The sequence below is a fragment of the Nelumbo nucifera genome, chromosome 7 (genome assembly GCF_055504915.1).
Source record: "Nelumbo nucifera cultivar China Antique chromosome 7, China Antique-T2T, whole genome shotgun sequence".
Taxonomy (NCBI): Eukaryota; Viridiplantae; Streptophyta; class Magnoliopsida; order Proteales; family Nelumbonaceae; genus Nelumbo; species Nelumbo nucifera.
In genome coordinates this window covers 14,483,796-14,508,469 of record NC_142655.1, presented here as the reverse complement: position 1 = coordinate 14,508,469, position 24,674 = coordinate 14,483,796, and the positions used below count along the sequence as shown (strand labels likewise).

Sequence of the window (24,674 nt, the reverse complement as noted above, 5' to 3'; positions counted from 1 at the left end):
CTTGAGGGAAAAATTTTAAGGAATCTTACAAATTTAGTGAGAGAATTCTCTATGAAGTAGTATCATTTTTGTTGCTTAGAACTTCATTTCTTACATACTAAATGCCCAGTTGGGAGGGTTGAAGTGCAGTGGCTTCTGGCTTTCTGAGATGGACCCGAAATGAAAAGCTTATAAGCTATGTTTTGTGAAAACTCAAGAAAGCCCAAATCAGTTTTTATTCAGTCATTTGAAGGACTGTCTGCTAGCTTCACCAGTAGCTGAATCTTCAGCTCAGCCCTCCCAAATAGACCCTGAACTTTTGAAGCTGAAACCCAAATTTAAAACACCCCCAAAACCAAATGGTTAGAAATGAGAGATTGTTTCTCTAAGATATGAGTTTCAAAGTACCCTCTCCTTAAGACATTGGAGAAATTGCCTACATTGGACTCTATATGAACAGATAATCACAACCGTATATCTTTAGGACATTCATTTGGAAGATTGGTAGAAAAAAATTCCACTAAGATCCAAAAGTACTTTTTTTTAAATAAATCCTTTATTATTGGACTTTATCTAATCATTTTCCTTTTTTGATTTTCATGTAGTCAATCCCTTAATAGGGCCCACTTACTGATGGATTCCTTCATACATGAAAGCAAACATGTTTTTCTTGTATGGGTAAATGAAACCCTGTCTGTTTAGGGAATGGGCTCTTATAGCTTCAGATTTCAAAGACTAGGAACTAGGATTCCCTCACTGTGAATCTACTATATAAAACTTAAATAATAATGCAACACTGTTAGGAGTAAGCCAAGCATTCTAGAATGTGGATCCTGATTGCTCAACCACCCATGTCCCCCTTTTTTATTAAGTTAAATTAAATTGATTTTTTTGTATTATCCAATAATAATTTATTCATTATAAGTTATAACTATTATTAAATATGTATTTTAAATATAATACATTAAAAAAACTAAGAAAGTAGCAATCTTCGTCTACAATTATGGTATGATACCCAATGCAACAATTCCTTTCTTCTTTTGTTGTTTTTTGCTTTCATTCAACTCAACTTCATGACCCATTATGATTTTCTTTCCTCATGTGGATGGTCTTTGAGATTCGTGGGGTTTGAATCTCAATGACCATCCAACGGCCCATATTTGACTACCCATATTGATATTCCCTTTTAATTCTACTCCAATCAGGCTAAACATGAAAAAAGATAGGGGATGATGACTTGATGAGAGAGAGAGAGAGTGGATAGATACATTGAATCTGGTTATAATAAGCTAGGGTTTAACACCATGGTGATGATTATCCTGATTATCCATCACCACCGAAACTGATGAGTCGGCATGGACGACCTAATTTTGTGTTATTTTGGACCCATTGCCCATTGGGCCCTGGCCTTTGGTTTTTTCCCTTGTTTGGCAGTTGGCACGTCGATTTTGGAAACCCGGTTCGGGTGAAAGACCAACATTCCACCCGAATTTCCGGTCCACAAGATGCTTTACAAGTTTGCATAACGTGTCTTCTCTGTTCTGAGCCATTGGATCAGAATCAAAGTCAAATCTCTTTGACCCTTTTTACAATTTGAACTTATCGAATTGCCATTCTGTGGGGTCCATTTCTTCATTGGAAAAGAGGGAACCGTTTAATATTAAGTACGATTAAAGCTTTGATTGAACCGCGCTGTCAATCATCAGACATCGTACCCGTTTGATACTCCAACCTAATTTTTTAAGCAAAACTATCACACGGGAGCGGTCCCGCTGAATACATCCTGTGAGACCTACTGTGTACGTCACCCAAGGCTGTATTTTATTGCTTCTTAGGTTTCAACAAATCACTGATCAAAACGCTAGCGCTCACACTGCTTATTCTAGCGTGACCGCTCCTAGCACGTCGATTTCCCTTTACTTGATGTAATATCCATCACGCGGGAGCGGTCACGTTGGAAAAATGGTGCGAGCGCTGACGTTTCAATTGTTCATTGACAGTTAAAGTTTTGGAGCCAATAGGTGATGAACACGATAGGGCTCACACAGTTCGCTCAGCGAGACCGCTACCGCTCCCGCTCCTGCAAACCTTTCGAAAAGCTCCAAAGGCACTGGACTGAAGGGATAGGCTTTCAGTATAAAAGAAAAGCCGTGCAAACTGTTGCTGACACTTGATTGGAATGTTTCCTATTCTGGTGATATGTATATATTAGGACAAATGATTCCAATCCAAGCATAACTGACAAGTATCTAAAAGCCCTAAATGTGGGCCCAGAAGGGTCTAATTGGAAACGTAAGAGGATCTGCAATGTAAGAAATTAAACCCTCCTGTTTTACAGGTTCATCCAAGCTGTACAAGTATCGGTATTCACGTTGCAATCACGTGGTTCCCCCCACCACCAACTGGATGGGCTGGACCCACCTCAGAAATTAGGGATCGTGTTAGTTTCTTGATCAAAACTTCCTCCATAGGGCCCACCAGTTTTTAACCAACGGTCATTTCATATGAATAATTCCTTGTCCGGCCGGGGAGGTATTGGGTTCAAATTTAGATTTTAGACCAAGTGGGCGGCTCTTTCTTTGGGCTGGTTCGACCGGGTTTAATCAAAAGAAATTGTACACTAATTTGTCATCGGCCCGCTTTGATGCAACTTAATCTCTAATTGTTTTTCAAAAAAAACTTAATCTCCAATATGACAAAATTAAGTTTTTTATCCTTTTCATTCATTTTTTAGGAAAACGAGCAAAAAAAATTGATCTAATAAGAACCCATACTAAAATGCTAGAAGTATATATTATCACATATACATATATACATACATATATAAATACATCATATGTATATCAAGGTTCAAAGTATCAGAAACGCTATACCTTTGGAAAGGAAAATTTAAGAGATGTATCAAGATGATACACCTTGGATACGCATGGATACAGATGAAAAATTAAGATACGTATGGAAACACTTAGAAATACTATAAGTATTCTAATAAATCATAAATAAACATCAATATCATTGAATATAAGACATAAATGAGCTATTTATGCATAAAAATAACATGTTTTAGTGGGTTTTATGAAAAAACATATTATAATTAATAAACATGAAGTCGGGAACAGAAACATACTATCTAATTATGGACATTATAGATCATGTAATTATTTTGCATATTTTATTCTAATCTTTTAAAAGCTAAATAATTATTTATTTTTATTCAAATAATTATTTTTCATGTTTTATTCTAAAAATTAAATTAAAATTAAGAAAAGTAAATATGTAACAAAAAATTGAATGGATTTATGGACATAATAGATGAAATAATTATTTTGCATATTTTATTCTAAAAATTAAAAAAAATAAATATCAATATTTTAAAACATAAAAGCATTCCACTACCTAGAGGTATATTTCAAAATGCAAGAGGCGCAATTCTCTCAAACACAAACACAAGGAGGTGAAAGCTTCCTTAAGAAGGAGGAAGGGGAAATTTCATTTTTTTTTATCTTTTTTTTTAATAATTATTCTTTCCTTTATTTTTAGTAAAACTTTTTTATAATAAGAAGAATAAAAATGCATGAAAGTTGTTAACCAAGTTGGTACAATAGAACATGCAGAACCCAATGTCCTGAAGCTCAATCCAGAGACTCTTCAAAAGTTCAAGCATGCTTTTTCTATTCCAAGCTATATATGAAGAATAATAAAGCCAACGACCTAACAATGGTCCCAAATGTTCGTCTCAAACTCCACAAAACCAACTACAAACCCTAAACTCTACACATTTGCATCACTAAATTGTCTTCTTTTAAACTGATCAGACCAACCCTTTTGAATCTAGTTACCCTTCAGATTAGAAGGCCTAAATTATATATAACGCACCCCCATTAATCCAAACCTAATTGACAAAAACTTTCAAATTATGGTCGGGTGAATCTTGTTGAACCATGGGCGAATCGGGTCAATGGCCTCCTCAACAGTCAACAGTAGCCTAGGATGGGTTAAGACTTGAGAGGGGTTAAGTCTTAAGTTCTTAATACCGGTTTATTTAAAAGGTCTTAATTAATCACAAGTTTTTATAATAATCTGAGTCGCTTCCCACTTGTATCGCCCCCGATATATGTAGACACTGCATTACTATGACGTATCATATTCATACATTCACTCATGTTCATAAGCAAATTATGCACCCACCAAACCTCAGTTGTGGTTTTCGCTTTCTTCATCAATTCCTTCCGGGCTTCGTTGGTTCTTTTAATATCGATCTCCAGTTCACAGTACGGAGGGAGGAGATCTGACAGACAGGGACGGGTCTGTCTAAAGCCACAGAGACGAGCTTATATAAGGCCAGATGATGATCGTTCAGGGCTCATGAAGTCGACTTCTGAGACAGCGAGAGTGGTGGAGACGCGTTCTTTGTTGGAGTTGATGGTTAGGTACTTCAGTGCTACATCCATTCTGATCCTCCTCGTGCTCACCGCTTCACTCCTGGTTTTGCCGTTGGTGCTGCCTCCGCTGCCTCCGCCGCCGTCGATTCTCCTCCTCGTCCCCGTCCTCATTATGTCCCTCCTCATGTTCCTCGCCTTGTTCCCCTCCGACGTCTCCAACATCGTCATGTCTTCTGTCTGATCTTCCCCCTCCCCCCATCAGCCCAGATCACAGTACTCTTCTTTCCCTCCACCCCCCCCCCTGCCCCCTTTTTTTGAAACAAAAAACTAAAAACAAATATCAGACCAGGGAGGCCAATGGAAGAACCTTGAACGTTTCCATGGACGCTTCTGTAAGATTACTATTATTATCATTATATTCTTATTAAATTAACTATTTTTATTACAGCAGATAACATTCTTTCTTCTTCTTCTTCTTCTTCTTCACCAATACAACAGAAACGGGAAGAGAAGAGCCGCCGCCGGGTGTCTGTACTGAACATTAGGCTTGATGAGGATGGGCGGTGGTGGTGGTTCGGGGAGTGGGACCCAGGGAAGGCGACCAAGAGTAGATAAGCATGCCGACGACGAGGATGGCGACGCCCAAGACGAAGCCCTGAGGTAACGTCGACGCGACGCCGATGTACGGTAGCGGTAAGGTGAATACGTACACGGAGAGAGGCACTGCACCCACAAGGTCAAAAAACAAGATCAAGTCAAGCCCCCACGAAACCCAACAGTAAGTGGATAATACATGCATACATGATACATGCACAAGACAAAGCCACAAATCCACAAACACGCAATAACTTTTCTTCTCAGAGAGAACAGAAACAAAGAGGGTTTGCTTATTCTGATTCGGTGATTCGGTCTGGTTGGTCTGGTCTGGAATGATCTGCTCATGCTGTTGCTCAGTCTCCGTCCAGCAGAGAAGAACAAGAAAGTATGGAAGTAGTACTTGGTACCAAATTCCAAGTAAAAAAACCTTTGTCTGTGTATTATAAGACCAACAGACACAAGCACATTCATCACCGTTGATTATCATCATAACAGTCACATCAATGAGATGATCTCATCTAAGCATTCAGAGAATGAAGATGAGATCTATCATGTTTTTTCTTTCTTTCTTTTTTTTTTTCTTAGAAGTGGCGTGCGTGAGGGAGGAACTTCTTTCGAGTTTTTACTTAAAATGAGATTCCAATTTAACCACGGAGAAGGGTCCGTCGTCCATACGAAGGCCGAGGGGAAGGAGTTGGTTTCGAAAGAGGCATGCAGAGCAATCAACCCAAACAAACTGCCCATGGTTTTGAGCTTTGAGGAAGAAGGGGAAACGTGCGTCACGCACGCTAGAGGAGTGGGCCCCCACCCCCTTAGCATCCCTGTCGATGCCGGGTTAGCAGGGGAAAAAGAGGGTGATGATGATTACATGGGCGCGCTCTCATTCTATTAACCACGAATACCCCACTGCGTTGTACTGTTGGGGTGGGGTGGGGGATATATGTAGAAAAAGTTAGCCCCAATGAATGATGAACACGATAGGGTGCTCGTGGATTCCTTGGTGATAGCTTGCTCAAGGAATCCCTCGCCTCGGGTTTCAAAAAATCCACACCCGCCTAAAAATTAACGGCGTTAATAACGGCCGAGTCAATGACTCGTTAACTCACTGGCGCGTCTCTTGTCAAATAGGTAGTAAGTAGTAACGTGTGATAAGGGTATTTTAGACATTTCACCCCTGGTCGGCGTGCCGGCCACAAGCAGGAAGAAGATGAATAATGAATCCAGCCTAAAGTAAAAGGGAAACGACAACATCTCAGTTTAGTTGTAAAGGAAGGCTGTGGCCCCACCAGTGCAGTTGACACGAAAGGTTGAGATATCGATAAGTACCGATGAATGTCTCATCACATCAAAGGGACAAAGACCATTTTACATGTCAGGTGGGACCCAAGCAAAATGGTGTTCCAAAATCTCATTACAGAAGACACCTTTCGAAAGATTACGAGCCTGGTTTTGAGATGATCTCCTGTCAATCTCATCTCAAGCGTGTGTTTAAAGCGAGAGAGACAAGACGAGAAATGTGGGGTCGTCGTTTCGTTGTCTTGGGTTGTATTCATGTATGTATCGTCACCTCTAATGTTTTGTCTGATTGTAGACCACCGAAGTCCTTGGTCCAGGAGAGGGATCAAATTCAAATCCTCCATTTTCTGGGCCTTGGATCCAGTCCATTGGCTTTATTGATGATGAACAGCCATTGGCTTTGTTGATGATGAACAGGAATCTCAACGACTCAGCCATTGGCTTTGTTGAACATGAAGTCATTAACCTCTGATTACACCATGGAACCCAAGCCAATGCTATCTTATGAATTCCCATTCTATTTATTGCTGGGGCCTGGGGCTATTGTAGCGGCTGTTGCCATATCAGTGCCACGTAAGAAAAAATAGTGCTCCAGAAACAGTTATCTATTTGGAACTCTTTTTTCATAGAAAACGGTATTTTAAGTCACATCTTGAAAATTGGGAAGATATGGTTTGGAACAACCCCAAATTTGGGTTTTCCTGGAATGGCAGCTTGTTGCTACCAACAGGGCATTGATGTTACACTGGGTAATGGATAGAAATGCAAAAAATGTTTCTTGAGCATTGGTATCAAATAGAAAAAGTAGTTGCTCAAGCAAACATCCTACCCGGCACCAATGATTCCAAACAATATAAAAAGGCAACGGTACTACAACTGCAGCATCGATGCCATACATATTCATAATTTTAGTCTTCCATTTATTAACAAGCAAAGAGTTTGGACCTGCTACCAACACAATTTCTAATATGATCCATACCCAAACACCTCAAACATGTTTTGATGAGGCACAATCCGGCCGATCTTAGCTGTCAACGATCTTGCCTCTGAACTGAGAGGAAGGGACCTGAAACGGAAGGGGAAGAGAAGCTCCGGGGAGGACCCGGCGTAAGGGCTCCGAAGCTCAAGTTAGAGTCCTTCAAAGGCAAGATAGACCAGATAGCGCAAAAGTTCGCATATCTCGTTCTTGGGGGGTAGGAGCCTTTTATAACCACCTCGCGCATTCACTTCCAGGCTTCCGTCAGATCGGGCATGATTACTTTTGAACCCCTGCCAGTTCGGATGTCATTTCCTCCGGCCGGACAGAACCGCCACTGCTCCTTTTGTCGGAGCCATCTCTGCGGCTAGTAACGACGGTTGCAGGTGGCGGTGGCAGGAGGCCGTTTGAAGTGCGGTTGTCAGGCGTCAGATCCCAAATCAGTCAGGTGCGTCGCCCTTGGATACGGACGTCCTTGGTGTCAGGTACGTTTGGTCAGCCTGGTGTTTCAGAAGCTGTGTTGGAGTGGCGAGCGAGGTGTCTTGAGTTCGGTTTGGGGAGTGTTCCGAGCTGCCATGGGCCAACTCGGGTCACAGCTTTGTGAGGCTTGGGGCCTAGTAGTCTCCTTGCAGGGAGCTCGGGTTCTCAGTAGGGACCTCGGGTTCTTAATAGGGAGCTCGCTCTTAATAGGGAGCTCGGACTCCCAGTAGGGAGCTCGCTCTTAATAGGGAGCTCGGACTCCCAGTAGGGAGCTTGCTCTTAATAGGGAGCTCGGACTCCCAGTAGGGAGCTCGGGCTCTTGGTAGGGAGCTCGGACTCCCAGTAGGGAGTTCGGGCTCTTGGTAGGGAGCTCGGACTCCCAGTAGGGAGCTCGAGCTTTGTGGGGAGCTCGGGCTCCTAGTAGGGCGGTCTGCAGTTCGGGCTCAGTAGTGAGTTTGGACTTGCTTTCGGTGCTTGCTTCGGGCGCTCTACTGTCTCAAGCTGCTTGTTTTTGCCACGTGTCGGGTGATTGCGAGGTCGGGCCAAATTCCCCTTCATCAATTGCCCCCCACTCCCTGCGACGAGGGTTCCGTCTTGGCGCGGGGAGTTTGTAAGGTAGCAGGAGGGTTTTGGTCCATGCTAAGCGCGCTTGCTTTAATTTGATTTTCAAAAAAGGGCGCGCGTTTGGGAGACGTGACGGCAGTCGTTCGAGAGTTGGGCTGCAGACGCTTTTATTGTGAGGAGACGTGTGCTGACACCCCGTTAGTTTCGAGAAGGTGCGTGCTGACACCTATCCTCTGACAGGACGTGCGCGACGCTCCGTCAGTTTCGGAAAGACGTGCGTTGTTGTGCCTATCCTCGCTACTGTTGTACCTCTTGAGCTCGCGCCTAAGTTTCCGTTCACGTCCAGGCTTTTCAGCTCGCGTCCCAGGTTCCTTGTTCGAGCTTTCGTGGTCTACTTGTCTTCTTCCCGGGTGAGTGCTTTTGGAATCCCGTTCCATTTCCCGATGTCTAGTTCGGAGGGTTCAGACTGTTCAAGCGGGTTTGATGTAGGTTCTACGAACCAGTTTGCGTCCCCCGGTAGTTCAAGTGAGCCCGATGTAGGTCCTGAGGAAGGGGTCGGGCCTTCAGCCCGAGCTGCTTCGGGTAGGTCGGTGTCCACCTCCCGTCGTGGCCGGGTTGTAGATCAGTTCGGCCCTTCGACTATGACGCCTGAGGGACTTCAATCCCTCATAGACTACTACGACTTGCCTGGGGAGCACGGTTACTTCATCCTTACGGGTAGCTTCCCTTGGGAACACGGTCTTAATGAGATCGTGATTTTCTGGGAACAGCTTGCTGTGGGGCTGCGACTGTGACGAGGTTCTAAACCTTCTCGTCGAGGTTCTAAACCACTTCGATGTGACAGTCAGCCAGCTTCACCCGAACTCTATTAGAAATTTAGTGGGGACGATTTCCTTATTTTGTGACGAGAACTTTCCTTTGGATCTGGAGATTTTCTCCTCTATTTTAATGCAGAAAAAACAAGCGGGTCCCCTTCCTGGGCGTAGGCGGGCATACTACCTGTCTCCTCGCCCGGGCTTCAAGCTCTTACACGGACTCCCTAATAAGGTCCCGGCGTGGAAGCGGGACTATTTCGGGGTGCGAAGTGCGCTGGGGTGGCCGTTTCAGACCGGCTGGGGGATGGCCGCTCCCGATTCCGGCGTCACACTTGATAAGGAGACGGCGAAGGGCCTCCGACAATGGGCGCGGCTTGGGCTGGATTGTCAACGGTATCTGACGGAGGCCAAGCTTATTGCTGCGGGCCTGAGTTCGGGTAGGTTCTTTCCCTAGTGATCCTGTCTTGCTCTTCTTACATGTCTTACTGATGCCAAACTCCTTTTCGCAGGTACGATGGACTCTCGAGGGACCCGAGGTGGGCACTTGTTCCAGGACATGAAGAGGAGAAAACGGGTGGCTAAGCGAGCTCGCGCCGAGCCATCCCAGGGTGCGGAGCCCGAGGTGCCGGATTATCCGGCAGAGGAGCCCGAGATGGTTCCTCCTATGCAGGAGCCAGCGGGGGCTCCTTATGCTGAAACCACACACACGGGGGCTCCCGCTTACTCCGAGTCTGCCCATACGCGAGCTGGGCCGTCGGGCTCGGATGCCCCGGGGGACTTCAGGAGCGTGCTGTCGCCTGTTCATGCTGTTCAACGGAGTAAGGAGGCGATGTTTCCCGAGGAAGTTGCGGCGTGGACCGAGCTCCCTCTGCACCAAGTGGCCTGCCATGCTGTTACTCATGCCATGGTGGTAAGTGCTCCCTTCTTTAGAGTTCGGCTTTTATTCTTCTATTCGTTCCTTTGATCTCGTTTTCCTTTGATAGGTGAACTCTTCCATTCACGCCTTGGCGAACCAAGTGGAGAGATGCTCGAGGCAGGCGCGAGCTACCGAGGAGGCTGCTCGAACTGCCGAGGAGAATGCTCGTGCTGCCGAGGCTGCTGCTCGCCTCGCACGGTCTAGGCAGGCGAGGTCTCAGAGTGATGCCAAGGCCATGGCAGTGGTGGTGAAGCATATGGCGGAATTAAAGCTGGACCTGGAGCACCAGGTCGAGTATCTTCAGGAGGATATCAAGGAGAGGACTCAGATCTTCTCTCAAGGCATCGAAGACGCGAAGAAGAAAGCTGTCAGTGATTATATTGCTTCGCCAGATTTCGATGATCTGATGGTGGACTCCTACAGGAGGGGTTTCAAGCTAAGCCGGTGGATGATCCGGAATACGTACCCCGACCTCGATACCAGTGCCATATCCACATCGCGCATTACTCAAGAGATGGCTAATGCTGCGGATGCCGAATCGGACTCCGAGGGGGAGGCAGGTCCTTCGGGTGTTGTCGAAGTGGCTTCTGATAAGGATGAAGTAGCCCCAAGCTTGTAATGGCTTTTTTTTTTTTTGAATGTACACATCTATCTGAAATGAAATGGCTTTTTGTTCAAGTGCTGGTTATGTCTTCGAGCTACGTTTTTTTTTTTTTTTTTTTTTTGCCGAACTGACCATTTCGGTCCTTCAGTTCGTTTTCTGATACCTTTATCTGAAATGAAATGGTTGTTTTTCTGGTCGTCTTCGAGCTGTGTTTTTTGCCGAACTGACCATTTCGGTCCTTCAGTTCGTTTTCTACCTAGGCTTCGGGGTGCTTGCCTTGGTGGTTTATAGGTAGTATCTTCTTAAGTTGACGACGTTCCATGCTCGGGGTACTTGTTTTCCATCTAGGGTTCCGAGCTCGTATGCTCCCCCACCGAGTGCTTTCATTACTCTGTAGGGTCCTTCCCAGTTTGGTCCAAGTTTCCCTACACCGGGTTCGGGCACCATGACCTTACGGAGAACCAGGCCGCCGACGCGGAAGTTCCTCTTCTTTACTCGCGTGTTATAATACCGAGCTACCTTTTGTTGGTAGGCCGCAGTTCGGATGTGCGCGAGGTCTCTCACTTCGTCCAGTAGGTCGAGGTTGGTGCGTAACTCGCCCTCGTTTGTCTGTTCGTCATACGCTTCTAGTCGCAACGTAGGCACTTCGATTTCCGTCGGGATCACCGCCTCGGTGCCGTAGGTGAGGTTAAAGGGGGTCTCTCCTGTGGCGGTTTTTTCCGTGGTTCGGTGAGCCCATAGAACACTTGGTAGTTCGTCTGCCCACAAACCTTTGGCTCGGTCTAATTGTGCTTTCAGTCCGCAGAGGATGGCTCTGTTCATTACTTCTGTTTGGCCATTTGCTTGCGGGTGTGCGACCGACGTGAAGTTCTGACTAATTCCCATACTTTGGCACCATTCTTGGAACTTGATATCTTCGAACTGTTTGCCGTTGTCGGAGATCAGTACCTGAGGTAGCCCGAAGCGACATACAATGTTCTTCCAAAAGAAGTTCTGTATGTTTCGGGCTGTAACTATTGCCAGGGGTTCAGCTTCTATCCACTTTGTGAAGTAATCTACTGCCACCACTAGGAATTTTCTCCCGCCTGTCGCTGGTGGGAATGGCCCCAGGAGGTCGATGCCCCATTGGGCGAAGGGCCATGGGCTGGTGAGGTATTTGAGGTCGGCGGCGGGCTGATGGTGGATGCTGGCATGCTTCTGACACTTGTCGCATTTTCTGACGAGCTCAATTGCCTCTGTCTTCATTGTCGGCCAGTAGTATCCTTGTCGAAGTGCCTTTTGGGCGAGGGCTCTGCCCCCAGGTGTCCGCCGCACAAGCCTTCATGGATGTCGCGGAGTACCAGCTCGGCTTCGGTTGGGCGCAAGCATCGCAGATAGGGGAGCGTGTAGGATCGTCGGTACAACCGTTTGTCTATCATGACGTATTTGGCTACCTGGCGCTGCACCCTCTTGGCTGCGTTGCGGTTCGCGGGGAGGGTTCCGTCCAACAGGAAGCTCGCGAGTGGGTCGATCCAGCTCGGCTCTGCTTCAGTGATGGGAGTGACCTCTTCTGCCCCACTGAGAATGCTGGGCCGAGGTAAGTCCTCTACGTACATGGTTCTCCTGGCGTTGTGGCTCGTGCTAGCCAGTCGGGACAGGGCGTCGGCCTCAGCCTCAGTGTTCTCTGACCTCGGGATTTGCTTGATGAAGTGTGACTGGAAGTTGAGCAGAGTCTCCTTTACTTTTGCCAAATATGCAATCATTGTGAGCTCGCGCACTTCGTATTCGCTTGTAACTTGGTTGACCACGAGTTGGGAATCACTACAGATAACCATGTGCTTTGCTCCGACCTTGTAAGCTAGGTTTAGCCCGGCTATCAGTGCCTCATACTCCGCCTCGTTGTTGGATGCCGCGAACTCAAAGCGTAGTGCGTATTCCAGTTTTGTTCCGCTCGGGCCGCGTAGCACTATTCCAGCCCCGCTGCCTTGTTGGTTCGAGGAGCCATCTACGTGAAGGATCTAGGGCTCCTCATCCCAGTTCACGCTTGATCTAACCAGGAGGGATGCCACACTGGCTGCTACTTCACGGGGTTCGGACTCGTTTGGCTTGGGAGCTCCGAGTTCGCCCGAACTGGGGATCTCGGGCTCGACCGGCTCAGGGGCTTCGAGGCTAAACGTGCATTCTGCGATAAAATCTGCCAAGGCTTGGGCCTTAATGGCAGTTCTTGGCTTGTACTGGAGATCATATTCACTGAGTTCGATGGCCCACTTCATCAGTCGGCCGGAAACCTCGGGTTTGAGTAAAACTTGTCTCAAAGGTTTGTCGGTCAGGACGATGACGGTGTGAGCCTGGAAGTACGGGCGGAGTTTTCGTGCTGCTACCACCAGTGCATACGCTAGCTTTTCTATCTGCGGGTACCTTGTCTCTACTCCCTACAAGATTTTACTAACATAATATATGGGTCGTTGGACCTGGTCTGCTTCCTTTACTAGTACCGAACTGACCACCTCGTCGCTAGCCGAGAGGTACAGTTCTAAGACTTCGCCTTCCTCGGGCCAAACTAAGGTTGGCACACTGGCGAGGTAGCCTTTTAGCTCGTCAAACGCGAGCTGACAGTCTTGGGTCCATTCGAACCCTTTGCCTTTGATTGCTTTGAAGAAGGGTAGGCAGCGATCTGCCGACTTGGACATGAAGCGGCTTAGAGCAGCTATGCGGCCGTTTAGCCTCTGGACTTCTTTCATTTTCCGAGGTGGTCTCATATCTAGGATGGCCTTTATCTTGTCCGGGTTGGCCTCGATACCGCGTCGATTGACAACGTAGCCTAGGAATTTGCCCGAGGTGACACCAAAGACACATTTGTTGGGGTTCAATTTCATGCTATACTGATGCAGGATTTGGAAGATGGAATCTAAGTCTTGTATTAATTCTTGTGAAAACTGTGTTTTGACGACCATGTCGTCTACATAGCACTCTATCTTTGTGCCGATCAGGGGCCGAAACAGCCTATTTACAAGTCTTTGGAAGGTCGCCCCGGCGTTTTTTAACCCAAAGGGCATGACCTTGTAACAGTATAGACCGAACTCGGTTATGAAGCTGGTTTTTTCCTCGTCGGATTGGTCCATCCGGATTTGGTTGTAGCCTGAGTAGGCATCCAGGAAGCTTAGCAATTCATGTCCCGAGGTCGCGTCCACTAGGCGGTCGATCCTAGGAAGGGGGAAGCAGTCTTTCGGGCAAGCTCGGTTCAGGTCGGTGTAGTTGACGCACATGCGCCACTTGCCGTTCGCCTTTTTCACCAGCACAGGGTTGGCCACCCAGCTCGGGTAATGGACTTCCCTTATGAAGTCTGCCGCGAGGAGCTTCTCGACTTCCTCGTCGACCGCTTTCCAGCGCTCTGGGGCTAAGTTCCGTTTCTTCTGTCTAACGGGTCTGACTAAAGGGTCAGTGTTAAGTTTGTGAGTTATAAGACCAGGGTCAATACCGGGCATATCGGCCGCGGACCATGCAAAAATATCTAAATTTTGGAGTAAAAAACTTACCAGTTCGGTCCGTAGGGGTTCTTTGACAGAAGCACCAATCTGGAGTGCGCGAGCTGGGTCCGTAGGCGAGGTCGAGATCGCGACTGTTTCTTCTGTGGGCGAGGCTCGTTCTTCGCCTTGCTCCGCGGGCCGCTCCAGATCGAGGTCGCCGGCCGCCTTGGTCTTTCCCTTTAGGGCGGCAACGTAGCACTTGCGGGACTCGAGCTGGTCGCCCCGCGCTACCCCCACACCGAAGTCCGTAGGGAACTTCATGGCCAAATAGTAGGTGGAGACCACTGCCCGCAGGATATGCGTGATTGGCCGCCCTATTATGGCATTGTATGGGGAGGGGGTTGCGACCACCAGGAAGTCGTGGTTGAGTTTGACCGCACAAGGCCACGTGCCGACTTCCACGGGCACCGTTATTTTTCCAAGGGGCCTGACTTCCTCTCCGCTGAAGCCCACCAGGGGAGTGCTTGCGGGCTTTAGTTCGCTCCTTGGCAGCTGTAGCCGATCAAACGCCGATTTGAAGAGGATGTCTGCCGAGCTGCCCGAATCTACGAGCACGCGCCTAACCTCGAAGTCGCTGATCCTTAGTTTAATGACAAGCGCGTCATCGTGAGGGTAGCGAACTCCTCGCGCGTCGTCTTCTGTGAAGAGGATTGGCTCTTCGGTCTTTGGCCTTTTCGGAGGGTTCCGCTCCTCGAGGACCGCTTCACGAACTGAAGCCTGGGCTGCCGCCGATGTGCACCCCGCTACCACCGGACCTCCCACAATTACATGGATGGTTCCCCGAATTGGCCTCTCTGCCGGAGGCTGTCGCTGCATCGGTTCGGCAGGCCTGCTGCTAGTCTCGGGGGCGTCCTTTTCGTGCTCGCCTGGCCGATCCGCTTTATTGCCATTATTGTTGTGCTGTACAAAGTTCCTTAAGTATCCGCGACGGATGAGCCCCTCTATTTCGTCTCGGAGGTTATTGCACTGCTCGGTACTGTGACCATGGTCCCTATGGAAACTACAATACAAATTCTTGTTTCTTTCGTTCGGATTTCCCTTTAGGCGAGGTGGCCATTTCACGTACGGGGCATCCTTAATTGTCATTAAGATCTCGGTCCGTCTCGTGTTCAGTGGCGTGTAATCCATCCGAACTGGCAAGGGAGCTCGGAACGACTGGTTCAGTTTCGGCTCCCGGGCCGGGTTTTTTCGGTCGATTGAGTTAGAGGGCTCGCCATCCCTCTTTCTTTTCTCGTTCCCACCCTCGGTCCGCCGGTTGATTTCCTCCTCCGTTCTCATGAACTTGTCCGCGAGCTTGAGGAACTCGGCCACGGTCGCGGGCTGGTTGGCTACCATGTGCCATTTGAACTCCTTGTGCGTCACCCCTCTTTTTGCTGCGGCGAGCTGCACCGCGAGGTCTAACCCCGGTATCTGTAAGCATGCTTCATTGAATCGTTTGATGTAGCCCCGTATGGGTTCTCCTTCCCTTTGGACTACCCCGAAGATGCTTTCCTTTGCTCTCGGGCACCGTTTACTGGTGACAAAGTGTGCAGTGAAGACCTGTACGAACTGAGCCCAACACTTTATCGACCCGGGGGCCAGGTTCCTGTACCAAGTGCGGGCTAACCCCTTGAGGGTGGTGGTGAAAGCCACGCACATGCATGATTCGCTGGCTCTGGCGAGGTGCATTTGGGACTGGAAAGCGTCAACGTGGTCGTTGGGGTCGAAGGACCCGTCATACTTGTCTAGAGGCGGGAGCTTGAAATCTCTGGGCAGGGGGACTACCAGGAGTTCTGACGCGAGGGGGGAAGGAACTGAGAGAATCGGGGCAACTCCTACCTCGTCTGAGCTCGTCTCGCCTTTGCCTCTGAGCTCTGACAAGACGCGGGTGGTGGTTCGTCGACCTCGACGGCGCCTTCGCTGCTGAGTGGGCCTTGTACTGGCGCTGCTGGCCTCCGTGTTGCCGAGCTCGATGGGCCCGGAGTGCTGGTAGTCCGCTGCTGCCAGTGCGCCGAATCGGTTTTCCGCGAGTGGGAACTCCGGTTTGGAGCACCGAGGTGCCGATCTCGCGGGCGAGGTTCCTGACCCGCCTGCGAGCTACGAGGCGGGGATGACTTTTCTCTCTCTCCGGCCTGGGGACGAGGCCTACCTGTTTGGGGGGATCTGGGGCCTGGAGGCCTTTCCTTGGTGGAAGCATCCATCCTGCGGAGAGGCCTTGACCGGCTTCGGAGCAGGGTGGCGAGGTGGAAGTAATGGTTGGTTCGGTGGCAGTTGGGGGAACTGCTGTTGATAGTGATATTGGGAGAGGTTGTGCAACACTTGGTGCTGGTGAAGCTGGTGTTGCTGGAATTGTTGCATATGGGCTTGCATTGCCCGCATGCACTGCATTAGGTCGTCCAACCGATTTTGGCTAGCTGCCAGGGGGATGGTGGTTGGTTCAGTGAGGGTAGTTTCGATGGGGAGAGGGAAGGGGATGTTTGTGGCAGGTAGATTTGTAGGCGCCACTGCTTGTGGCGTATTCAGATTGGGAATTCCGTCCACCGAGAGGGGGATGGTGAACTGTCCAACACACACCACGGGAACTTGAGGCTGTTCCCCGGTGGTGTTTGTCTCTGTGCCGCGTCCGGCGTTGCTGGAGGAGGCCATGAGTATTGAGTTTTTCAAAGAAGAAGACAGGGGTATGAAAGTTTTGGAGGGAGGCCTTTTGAAGCGATCCCACAGACGGCGCCAATTGATGATGCACAATCCGGCCGATCTTAGCTGTCAACGATCTTGCCTCTGAACTGAGTGGCAGGGACCTGAAACGGAAGGGGAAGAGAAGCTCCGGGGAGGACCCGGCGTAAGGGCTCCGAAGCTCAAGTTAGAGTCCTTCAAAGGCAAGATAGACCAGATAGCGCAAAAGTTCGCATACCTCGTTCCTGGGGGGTAGGAGCCTTTTATAACCACCTCGCGCACTCACTTCCAAGCTTCCGTCAGATCGGGCATGATTACTTCTGAACCCCTGCTAGTTCGGATGTCATTTCCTCCGGCCGGACAGAACCGCCACTGCTCCTTTTGTCGGAGCCGTCTCTGCGGCTAGTAACGACGGTTGCAGGTGGCGGTGGCAGGAGACCGTTTGAAGTGCGGCTGTCAGGCGTCAGATCCCAAATCAGTCATGTGCGTCGCCCTTGGATACGGACGTCCTTGGTGTCAGGTACGTTTGGTCAGCCTGGTGTTTCAGAAGCTGTGTTGGAGTGGCGAGCGATGTGTCTTGAGTTCGGTTTGGGGAGTGTTCCGAGCTGCCATGGGCCAGCTCGGGTCACAGCTTTGTGAGGCTTGGGGCCCAGTAGTCTCCTTGTAGGGAGCTCAGGTTCTCAATAGGGAACTCGCTCTTAATAGGGAGCTCGGACTCCCAGTAGGGAGCTCGCTCTTAATAGGGAGCTCGGACTTTGTGGGGAGCTCGGGCTCCTAGTAGGGCTCAGTAGTGAGTTTGGACTTGCTTTCGGTGCTTGCTTTGGGCACTCTACTGTCTCGAGCTGCTTGTTTTTGCCACGTGTCGGGTGATTGCGAGGTCAGGCCAAATTCCCCTTCATCATGTTTCATACTTGTAATCGATGAACCCGAATCAGATATCCTACAAGCAAAACTCTGCATACACTGGAATCCAACTGCATTTTGAATATATCTACCATATATGTATGTTAAATTCATGGAGAGCTATTCCGTGCAGTAGAACTCAAATGCCGGTGCTTTTACGATGTGTGCAAGGTTTTTGTTTGTAAGAGATCCCATCACATAATTGATAGGGATGTACTTTTGAGATGGCAATCATGTTTGAGATGTGTGGCTATAGATCAAGTTGGAAGCTGGGTTAGTAGTGAGTAGTGCTGGTGGCGGATTCAAGCGTAAAAAGAAGACAGAGTAAGGATTAAGGGAACACCTGAAAAAGTATACGCAAGGCAAGAAACAACAGCTGATGAGATCTTGAGGAGATGCAGCAACGCTATGTTGAAGCTCATGTTGACAATAACAAAAAGTATTGGTAGCAATGGTGCCCCATCACATCCTGTAATCAAGCCAAAAATCCCAAGCAATCAAATTAGTCGAATGACGTGGCAGATGATGGAATCACATGAATAAGAATGAACAGTAATTGCATGATCAGAGCATTTTACGTTTCAAATGCTGTCTAAATGCGAAGCACCTATATAGTGGTTCCCACCTAATTTTGTCCCATACAAATGTTCATCCATTTCACACTATTATTAATAGTAGAATAATTCATTAGTCATTCTTAGTACAACATGTTTATATTAATATCGACTTGGAAAAACTAGTAAATGGCATCAACTTGGAGGTGGGCACTACGTGAATAGAGAGATTCAGTGATTCATTCTATAGATGGTAATCAACATTTATGAGTTATTCTTTTATATCCTTGTTAGTGGGATGCTATTAGTATATTTCTTAATGAGCCTTTGGCTATATTTCTTCATATTTTAATTGCTGCCGCCCCACTGAGGGAGGGTATTCATGCAATTTTCATCGGATTTGATCTTTAATACGGAAGATAGTGGGGGCTCTCATGAACCCCACAATTGGAGTGTTGTTTCTCTCCACTCCTTTTTTCTTCTCTTTTCCCTCCTTCCTTGCTACAGTTTTCTATCTTCCATTTGTTTTTCTTGCACTGATTCAAGTAGCTTTTTATTGCTGAAATCAATCCACCTATGGTAATGAAAATTGATTCAAGAGACTAGAAGTAATATTACGTTCTCAACTTTTGTACTAATTATGTTTTTCATCTCGAGTTCTTTCCAGTATATAGCTTATGAATTAACTAATTGACCTCTCAAGTCTCAACTGAGCAACTGCTGATTTAACAGTAATAATTAAATTAGCTAGCCTATACGTATTTCATGCTTCTATCCAATGTTAAGATATATAGGAGTAAACTTTAATTACTAAAATAGAAATGGACAAGGTGTATCTATAAATTAGCTACAACATACCACTTGACAAGGAACCAATATTTAGAAAGCAGGCTGCCCCATCCTTAAGATAGCTTGGCAGTTGCGGGAATGGAACACCCCAAAACTTTGAAAGAAAAGGTAGCAGAAGACAGATAAACAGTGCCTGAATAGAAAAGAATACGAGAACATTAAGCTTCATCTGGAATATTCTTGTAAAGCCAGTTAATGAAGTTAGCTCAAAATTTTGAAACACCTTAAGAATTTTGAATACAAATCATTGCAGAGTTCTTACTTGGAAGGCAGATCCATAGGAATTTACAACAAAAACATCAATAGAACCTCCCTGAAATTAACACAAATTGGACAAGCTTATATACAAATCATACTAGCTTGAGTATCAATGGATGGAAAACATGGTCAGTGACTACTGGTATAAATTACCTTCAAGTGCTGTGCAGCATCCAAGAAAATTATTTCCTATCAAAAGAAATTGAAAACCATTAGTAAAACTTAGGTTGCACAATTCTGTACATTGGAGACTATCAAATCCATTCGGGAGGTTGACAACCTTCAATATAGTATCGGCAGCTTGAAACAAATATGAAATAATCATCAGAAGAGTCCAAAAGATACCAGTATCCTTCAGTGAAAGGCCACCACCAGATCCACTGCACAGGACAAATGTTCCAAACAACAATGTCATATAATCGTATCCAGCATACAGGACCATTGATGAACTATCAAATTAAATCTTCTGATTGCTTTGCCCAATTGTGTTGCATGGAAGGTGGACATCAAAGTACTGAAAAGAATGACTTGTTTAGTCTACAAGCCAGTCTCTTTCTAAGAAATGGCCATGACACTTTGATGCCTGTGTAACTTTTGTTCCATCATAGAGACACCATAGATTTCCATAAATTTTTGTTTAGCATTTCATATAATGCATAATATAATTAGTCTTGTAATAGCAAAGTCATATCAACAATCTGTGACGGGATCTGCTCCTCACAAATGGGCACCTCACAGACACATCCACCGTGCATTGAGAACATCTCCCATGAATAATAACTAATAAGTACGGGAGATGTTCCCAATGCATGATAGGATGTGCGTGTGAGGTGCCTGCGAGGCGCAAGGTGTGAGGAGCAGATCCGGTCTCCAACAATCTATACTGAACAATAACAAACTAGCTTTTAGGTTTTAGCCCAAGGTCCATGCACTTCCTAGTATGAATTAGACAAAATGAACTACCTCCAGTTTTACAAACTTCTTATGTTTACAAATCTCATACCCATTCGTAGTTATCATATAAAAATAGACATGATGGAAGGCTTATTTCTAACTCTATACATTGAAAGCAATTCAACACCTATGGTTAAACAGCTTAAATGATTCAAAGGCAGTTTAAACTTTTACATGCTTATTCTTTAAGGTTCTTCCATTCCTCTTCACTGTTCTACTCACATTTCTTGGCCTCCTAACCTCTATGACTTTCCTTCAAGCCATAATTTTTTCTTTGATGTTTTATCCTCCATAGATATTCCTCGTTCACTTCAGCAAGCCATTAAAAATTCTCATTGGAGAGAAGCCAGGGATGCCAAGATCAAGGTCCTTCATGAAAATGACACTTGGGACCTTGTGCCTGCTCCTACAGATGATTTTTACACCATCAAGCTGAAATTTGATAGATCTCTGTAGTGAGAATAGGCCGAATGGGCCTTAGTGTTCTTTATTTCTTTTAGTAGTGTTTAAAAGTTATGTTTCTTAGCTATGGGGCTTATGGGCCTTCTTTTATTTTCTTTAATTATTTCTTTAGTGCTGGCCGCCCTGTGGTGTTTCTGAGTTGTTATGGCTTAGATCTCTCCTTAATGAGATGAGTGTTTCATGTGACGAGCCACTGATGTTGTATTGTGATAACCAAGCTGCTATTAACATTGCTCACAACCCAATTCAGCATAATAGAACTAAGCACATTGAGGTAGGCAAACACTTTATACAGAAGAGGGTGGCTTCAGGAGAGGTGTGCCTACCTTTCATTGCATCAGAAGAGCAACTAGCAGATTTTCTAACTAAGGGAGTCCCAAAGGCAAAGCTTCAACATTATGTAAGCAAGCTGGGCATGATTGAAATTTATACTCAGCTTGAGGAGGAGTGTAGTGAGAATGGGCCGAATGGGCCCTAGTGTTCTTTATTTCTTTAAAGTAGTGTTTAAAAGTTATGTTTCTTAGTTATGGGCCTTATCGGCCTTCTTTTATTTTCTTTAATTATTTCTTCAGTGCTGGCCACCCCATTAAGGACATCCAAGTAATTGTACTCAGACTTTGAATTATTAATAAAAGTGATGAAAGGGGGCTAGAGAGAGAGGTTTGAATTCTTTTTTTCTCTCTCCCCTTCTTTTCTTCTTCCACAACCTATTGCTAAAACTTCTTTTCTTCTTTCTTGCATTATTTGAATTACTGTAGGTGTAATTGTCAACTATCTCCTAATTGAAATAGGCTCGATTAGTTGCCCAGGGATATAGTCAGGAGTATGGCATTGATTATGAAGAAACCTTTGCCCTAGATTCTAAGATCACCATAGTCTATGTTCTCTTAGCATTGTCTATTGTCTAATCTTAGACCATTTGTTAGTTAGATGTAAAGAATGCCTTTCTTCATGGTCAGATGAAGGAGACAATCTACATGAAGCCTCCTCCTGGATACTGCAATGATTCTTCTTTAGTATGTCCCCAAAAAAATCCCCATATGATTTGAAATAGGTTCCCCGAGCATAGTTTGAATGTTTTCAAGATATTGTAGTTGCTACCAGATATAGCTAGAGTTCCTTTGATCCATAGTTGTCAAGGTCATAGTTTTCAAGGTGCCAAGGCAAGGCTAGGCAACAAGGGGGCGCCTTGTTGCCTAGTTGCCTAGGCGATGGGTTTTTTCAAGTAAAAATATGTACCGTAGGGTAGTTCCCTAGGTTCCATAATCATATTTCCTTAATAATCATCCATAATTTTCATGAGAAAAGTATAAAATTCATGTTAAATTATAGAAAATCAACATATTCGAACATATTCATGAGAGAAAAGAAGAAAAAAAAAGAAATTTCAAAAAATATAAGGGTTGAACCCCCTATTTCTGTTATAGGAAAAGAAGAAAAGAATAGGTGGAAGAAGAAAATTGGTATATAGTATAGACACAAAATTCGTAAAGAAAAAGAAGTAAATGTGTTGGTTAGACAACATTTTAAGTTCTTCCTTACTTATTGGTTCACATTTTGAAACTCTTTCAGGGTTCAATACAGCATTTAGCAATGTTTGTGTTGATTAAACCCTAACAAATAAGAAAATAATAAAAAGAAATTAGTATATAAACACACAAAATGAACATTTTAGTTTAAATAAGTCTATTTTAAAATTATAACCTCAAAAAATGTGCCTGCCTAGGTGTTGCCTTGACAACTATGGTTAAGGTGTCGCCTAGGCAACTAGGAACCCTTGGTTGGGCGCCTCGCCCAAGTACCTTGACTTAAAGCAACTAGGCACTTGTCTAGGAAACTAAGCACCCACCTAGGCAACAAAAATGACAAGGCAGGTGCCTTATATAATATCATTTATATTGTTGTATCTTATTAATATGTATGTTATTACATTTTATTATATGCTACATTGCTATATATATATATATATATATACTTTGTTTTAATGTTATACCATTGAAATTTAAAAGATCAAATGGTGTGAGGAGAGAAAAAGAAAGAAGAAAGCAAAAAAGAAAGAGCAAAGAAATAAGTATAAAGAGGTTCTTTTTTTTTCTATTCTCTCACTAAGTAAATAAAACAAAAATTCCATCCTTGATTTTTATATTTTACTTTCCATCTTGAACATTTGTCATACAAAGTTATTAATTGTTTTAATGTTGTACTATTGAAATTTAAAAGATCAAAGGGTTTTGAGGAGAGAAAAAGAAAGAAAGAAATCAAAAAAGAAAAAGTAAAGAAGGAATAGAAGTATAAAGAGGTTCTTTTTTTCTATTCTCTCTCTAAGTAAATAAAATAGAAATTCCATCCTTGTTTTTTATATTTTACTTTCCATCTTGAAGATTTTTCATATAAAGTTAATAACCTTCTTTAGCTGCTAATTGATATGAAATTGCTCTATTAAATACTTATTATAGTAGTATCATTTTTGAAAATAATGAAATTAATATATGTAAAAGATTTTTATCTTTTAGATGTGATCACTTGCCACATTTTTGGAGGAAACTTAATGTTCTTAATAAAGAGAATTGCTATTTTTTTATGAATAAGAGAATAGCATTTCTCTTTTTTTTTTTGAAAATAGCAATTCTCAAAAAAAAAAAGAGAATTGCTATTTTTTCAATTAATATACATGTTGAATGGTATATAAAACTAGGGAACTAGCCAAAAGATAGTTCTTTATATTATAAAATTCTTATCACCTAGGCGACCGCCTAGGTGACAGGATGACTAGGCGCCCCAATGTCGCCCAAAATCACCTGAACACCTTGAAAACTATGCTTTGACCACTCTCTTTGTTAGGCAACAACCTTAGGGTATTACCATTCTTCTATTGCATGCTGATGACATGTTGTTGACCTGGGCCCTTTCACTGACTTCTTGGGTCTGGAAGTTTATCACAATGTATCGAGGGGTATTTTGTTTGTCAATAGAAATATGCCTTTGACGGCTTGACCTCATCAAACTTGCTGGCATTACTGATGAGAAACATGTTGATGTTCCAGAGGTCTATCAACATGTTTCTCATCAGTAATGCTAGCAAGTTTTATGAGGTCAAAGGCATATTTCTACTAACAAAAAATACCCCTGATCATTGCAATAAAGACCCAAGAAGTCAGTGAAAGGGCCCAGGTCCTTCATTGGGAAGGAATTATGGAGTAAGGACTTCAACTCACGAATATCTTCATCATCATACCAAGTTAGATGGGGTCTCCCATCTATCTCACCATGACTCGGCCTAATATTTCACATATAGTTTAGGTTGTTAGTTTGTTTGTTTTTGCTCCTTGCCAATCTCATATGATTGTTGTTCATTGCACCATTCATTATATTAGAGGGATGAGTTCTTAGGACAGTTCTTCTCCTCCTCTCCCATCAGTTGAGAGCATATGCTGATGTAGATTGGGCTAATTGTGCTGACACTTGCAAGTCCACTTCTGAGTGATGTGTCTTTATAGGTGATTCTCTCATATCCTGGATGTGTAAGAAACAGTAGACAGTCTCCAAGTCCTCCACTGAAACTAAGTATAGGGATTTCTTCTGTTTACAGTGAGATATTTTTGGTTACAATCTCTCTTTACAAATCTTGACATTCAGCTTCCTACTCTCTATACAAACAATACAAATGCTATGAAGATTGCTTCTAACCCTATCTTCCACAAGAGGACTAAGCACATTGAGGTGGACTATCACTTCATCCGAGATCTTTTCAATGTTGGATCCATATCACTTCCTCATGTGGCCTCCAGTTTATTGATATCTTCACCAAGGTGGCAAGGCCATGACTAGAGCTCGACACCTCTTTCTCATAAGCAAACTAATGCTTATCTCTACACATCAGTTCAAAGGGGAGTGTGGAGATTTTGTGACTTGATGTATTTTATTAGT

At 45.0% G+C, this 24,674-nt stretch overlaps 2 protein-coding genes and 1 long non-coding RNA gene across 3 annotated transcripts in view; 2 read left to right on the top strand and 1 right to left on the bottom strand.

The window, feature by feature from the left end:
* The first annotated feature begins 4,119 nt into the window (after positions 1-4,119).
* Positions 4,120-5,087, top strand: LOC148790194 (uncharacterized). Its single transcript, XR_016078633.1, has 2 exons — positions 4,120-4,753; positions 4,860-5,087. It is a non-coding gene; the product is annotated as an uncharacterized LOC148790194 (long non-coding RNA).
* The window catches only part of LOC104611357 (protein CLT1, chloroplastic-like), a 28,801-nt gene continuing 8,876 nt past the window's right edge, over positions 4,750-24,674 (bottom strand). The window contains exons 5-10 of the mRNA XM_010278376.3: positions 19,612-19,711; positions 19,485-19,520; positions 19,336-19,386; positions 19,083-19,206; positions 18,014-18,139; positions 4,750-5,084 (exon numbers count right to left, since the gene is read on the bottom strand). Coding sequence (XP_010276678.1) covers positions 4,903-5,084; positions 18,014-18,139; positions 19,083-19,206; positions 19,336-19,386; positions 19,485-19,520; positions 19,612-19,711 — 619 coding nt within the window. The 3' untranslated portion in view covers positions 4,750-4,902. The remainder of the gene's footprint in view (positions 5,085-18,013; positions 18,140-19,082; positions 19,207-19,335; positions 19,387-19,484; positions 19,521-19,611; positions 19,712-24,674) is intronic.
* Positions 9,031-10,798, top strand: LOC148790193 (uncharacterized). Its single transcript, XM_088891600.1, has 3 exons — positions 9,031-9,526; positions 9,599-9,999; positions 10,073-10,798. The coding sequence occupies exons 1-3, from the start codon at positions 9,223-9,225 to the stop codon at positions 10,622-10,624; spliced, it is 1,257 nt and encodes a 418-aa protein (XP_088747726.1). The 5' UTR covers positions 9,031-9,222; the 3' UTR covers positions 10,625-10,798.

Bases quoted from the DNA above. Each gene is read 5' to 3' on its own strand.
- LOC148790193 (XM_088891600.1), top strand. From the start codon at position 9,223: ATGCAGAAAAAACAAGCGGGTCCCCTTCCTGGGCGTAGGCGGGCATAC. The intron at 9,527-9,598 runs GTAGGTTCTTTC...TCCTTTTCGCAG, and splicing joins TGCTGCGGGCCTGAGTTCGG to GTACGATGGACTCTCGAGGG. The intron at 10,000-10,072 runs GTAAGTGCTCCC...TTCCTTTGATAG, and splicing joins CTGTTACTCATGCCATGGTG to GTGAACTCTTCCATTCACGC.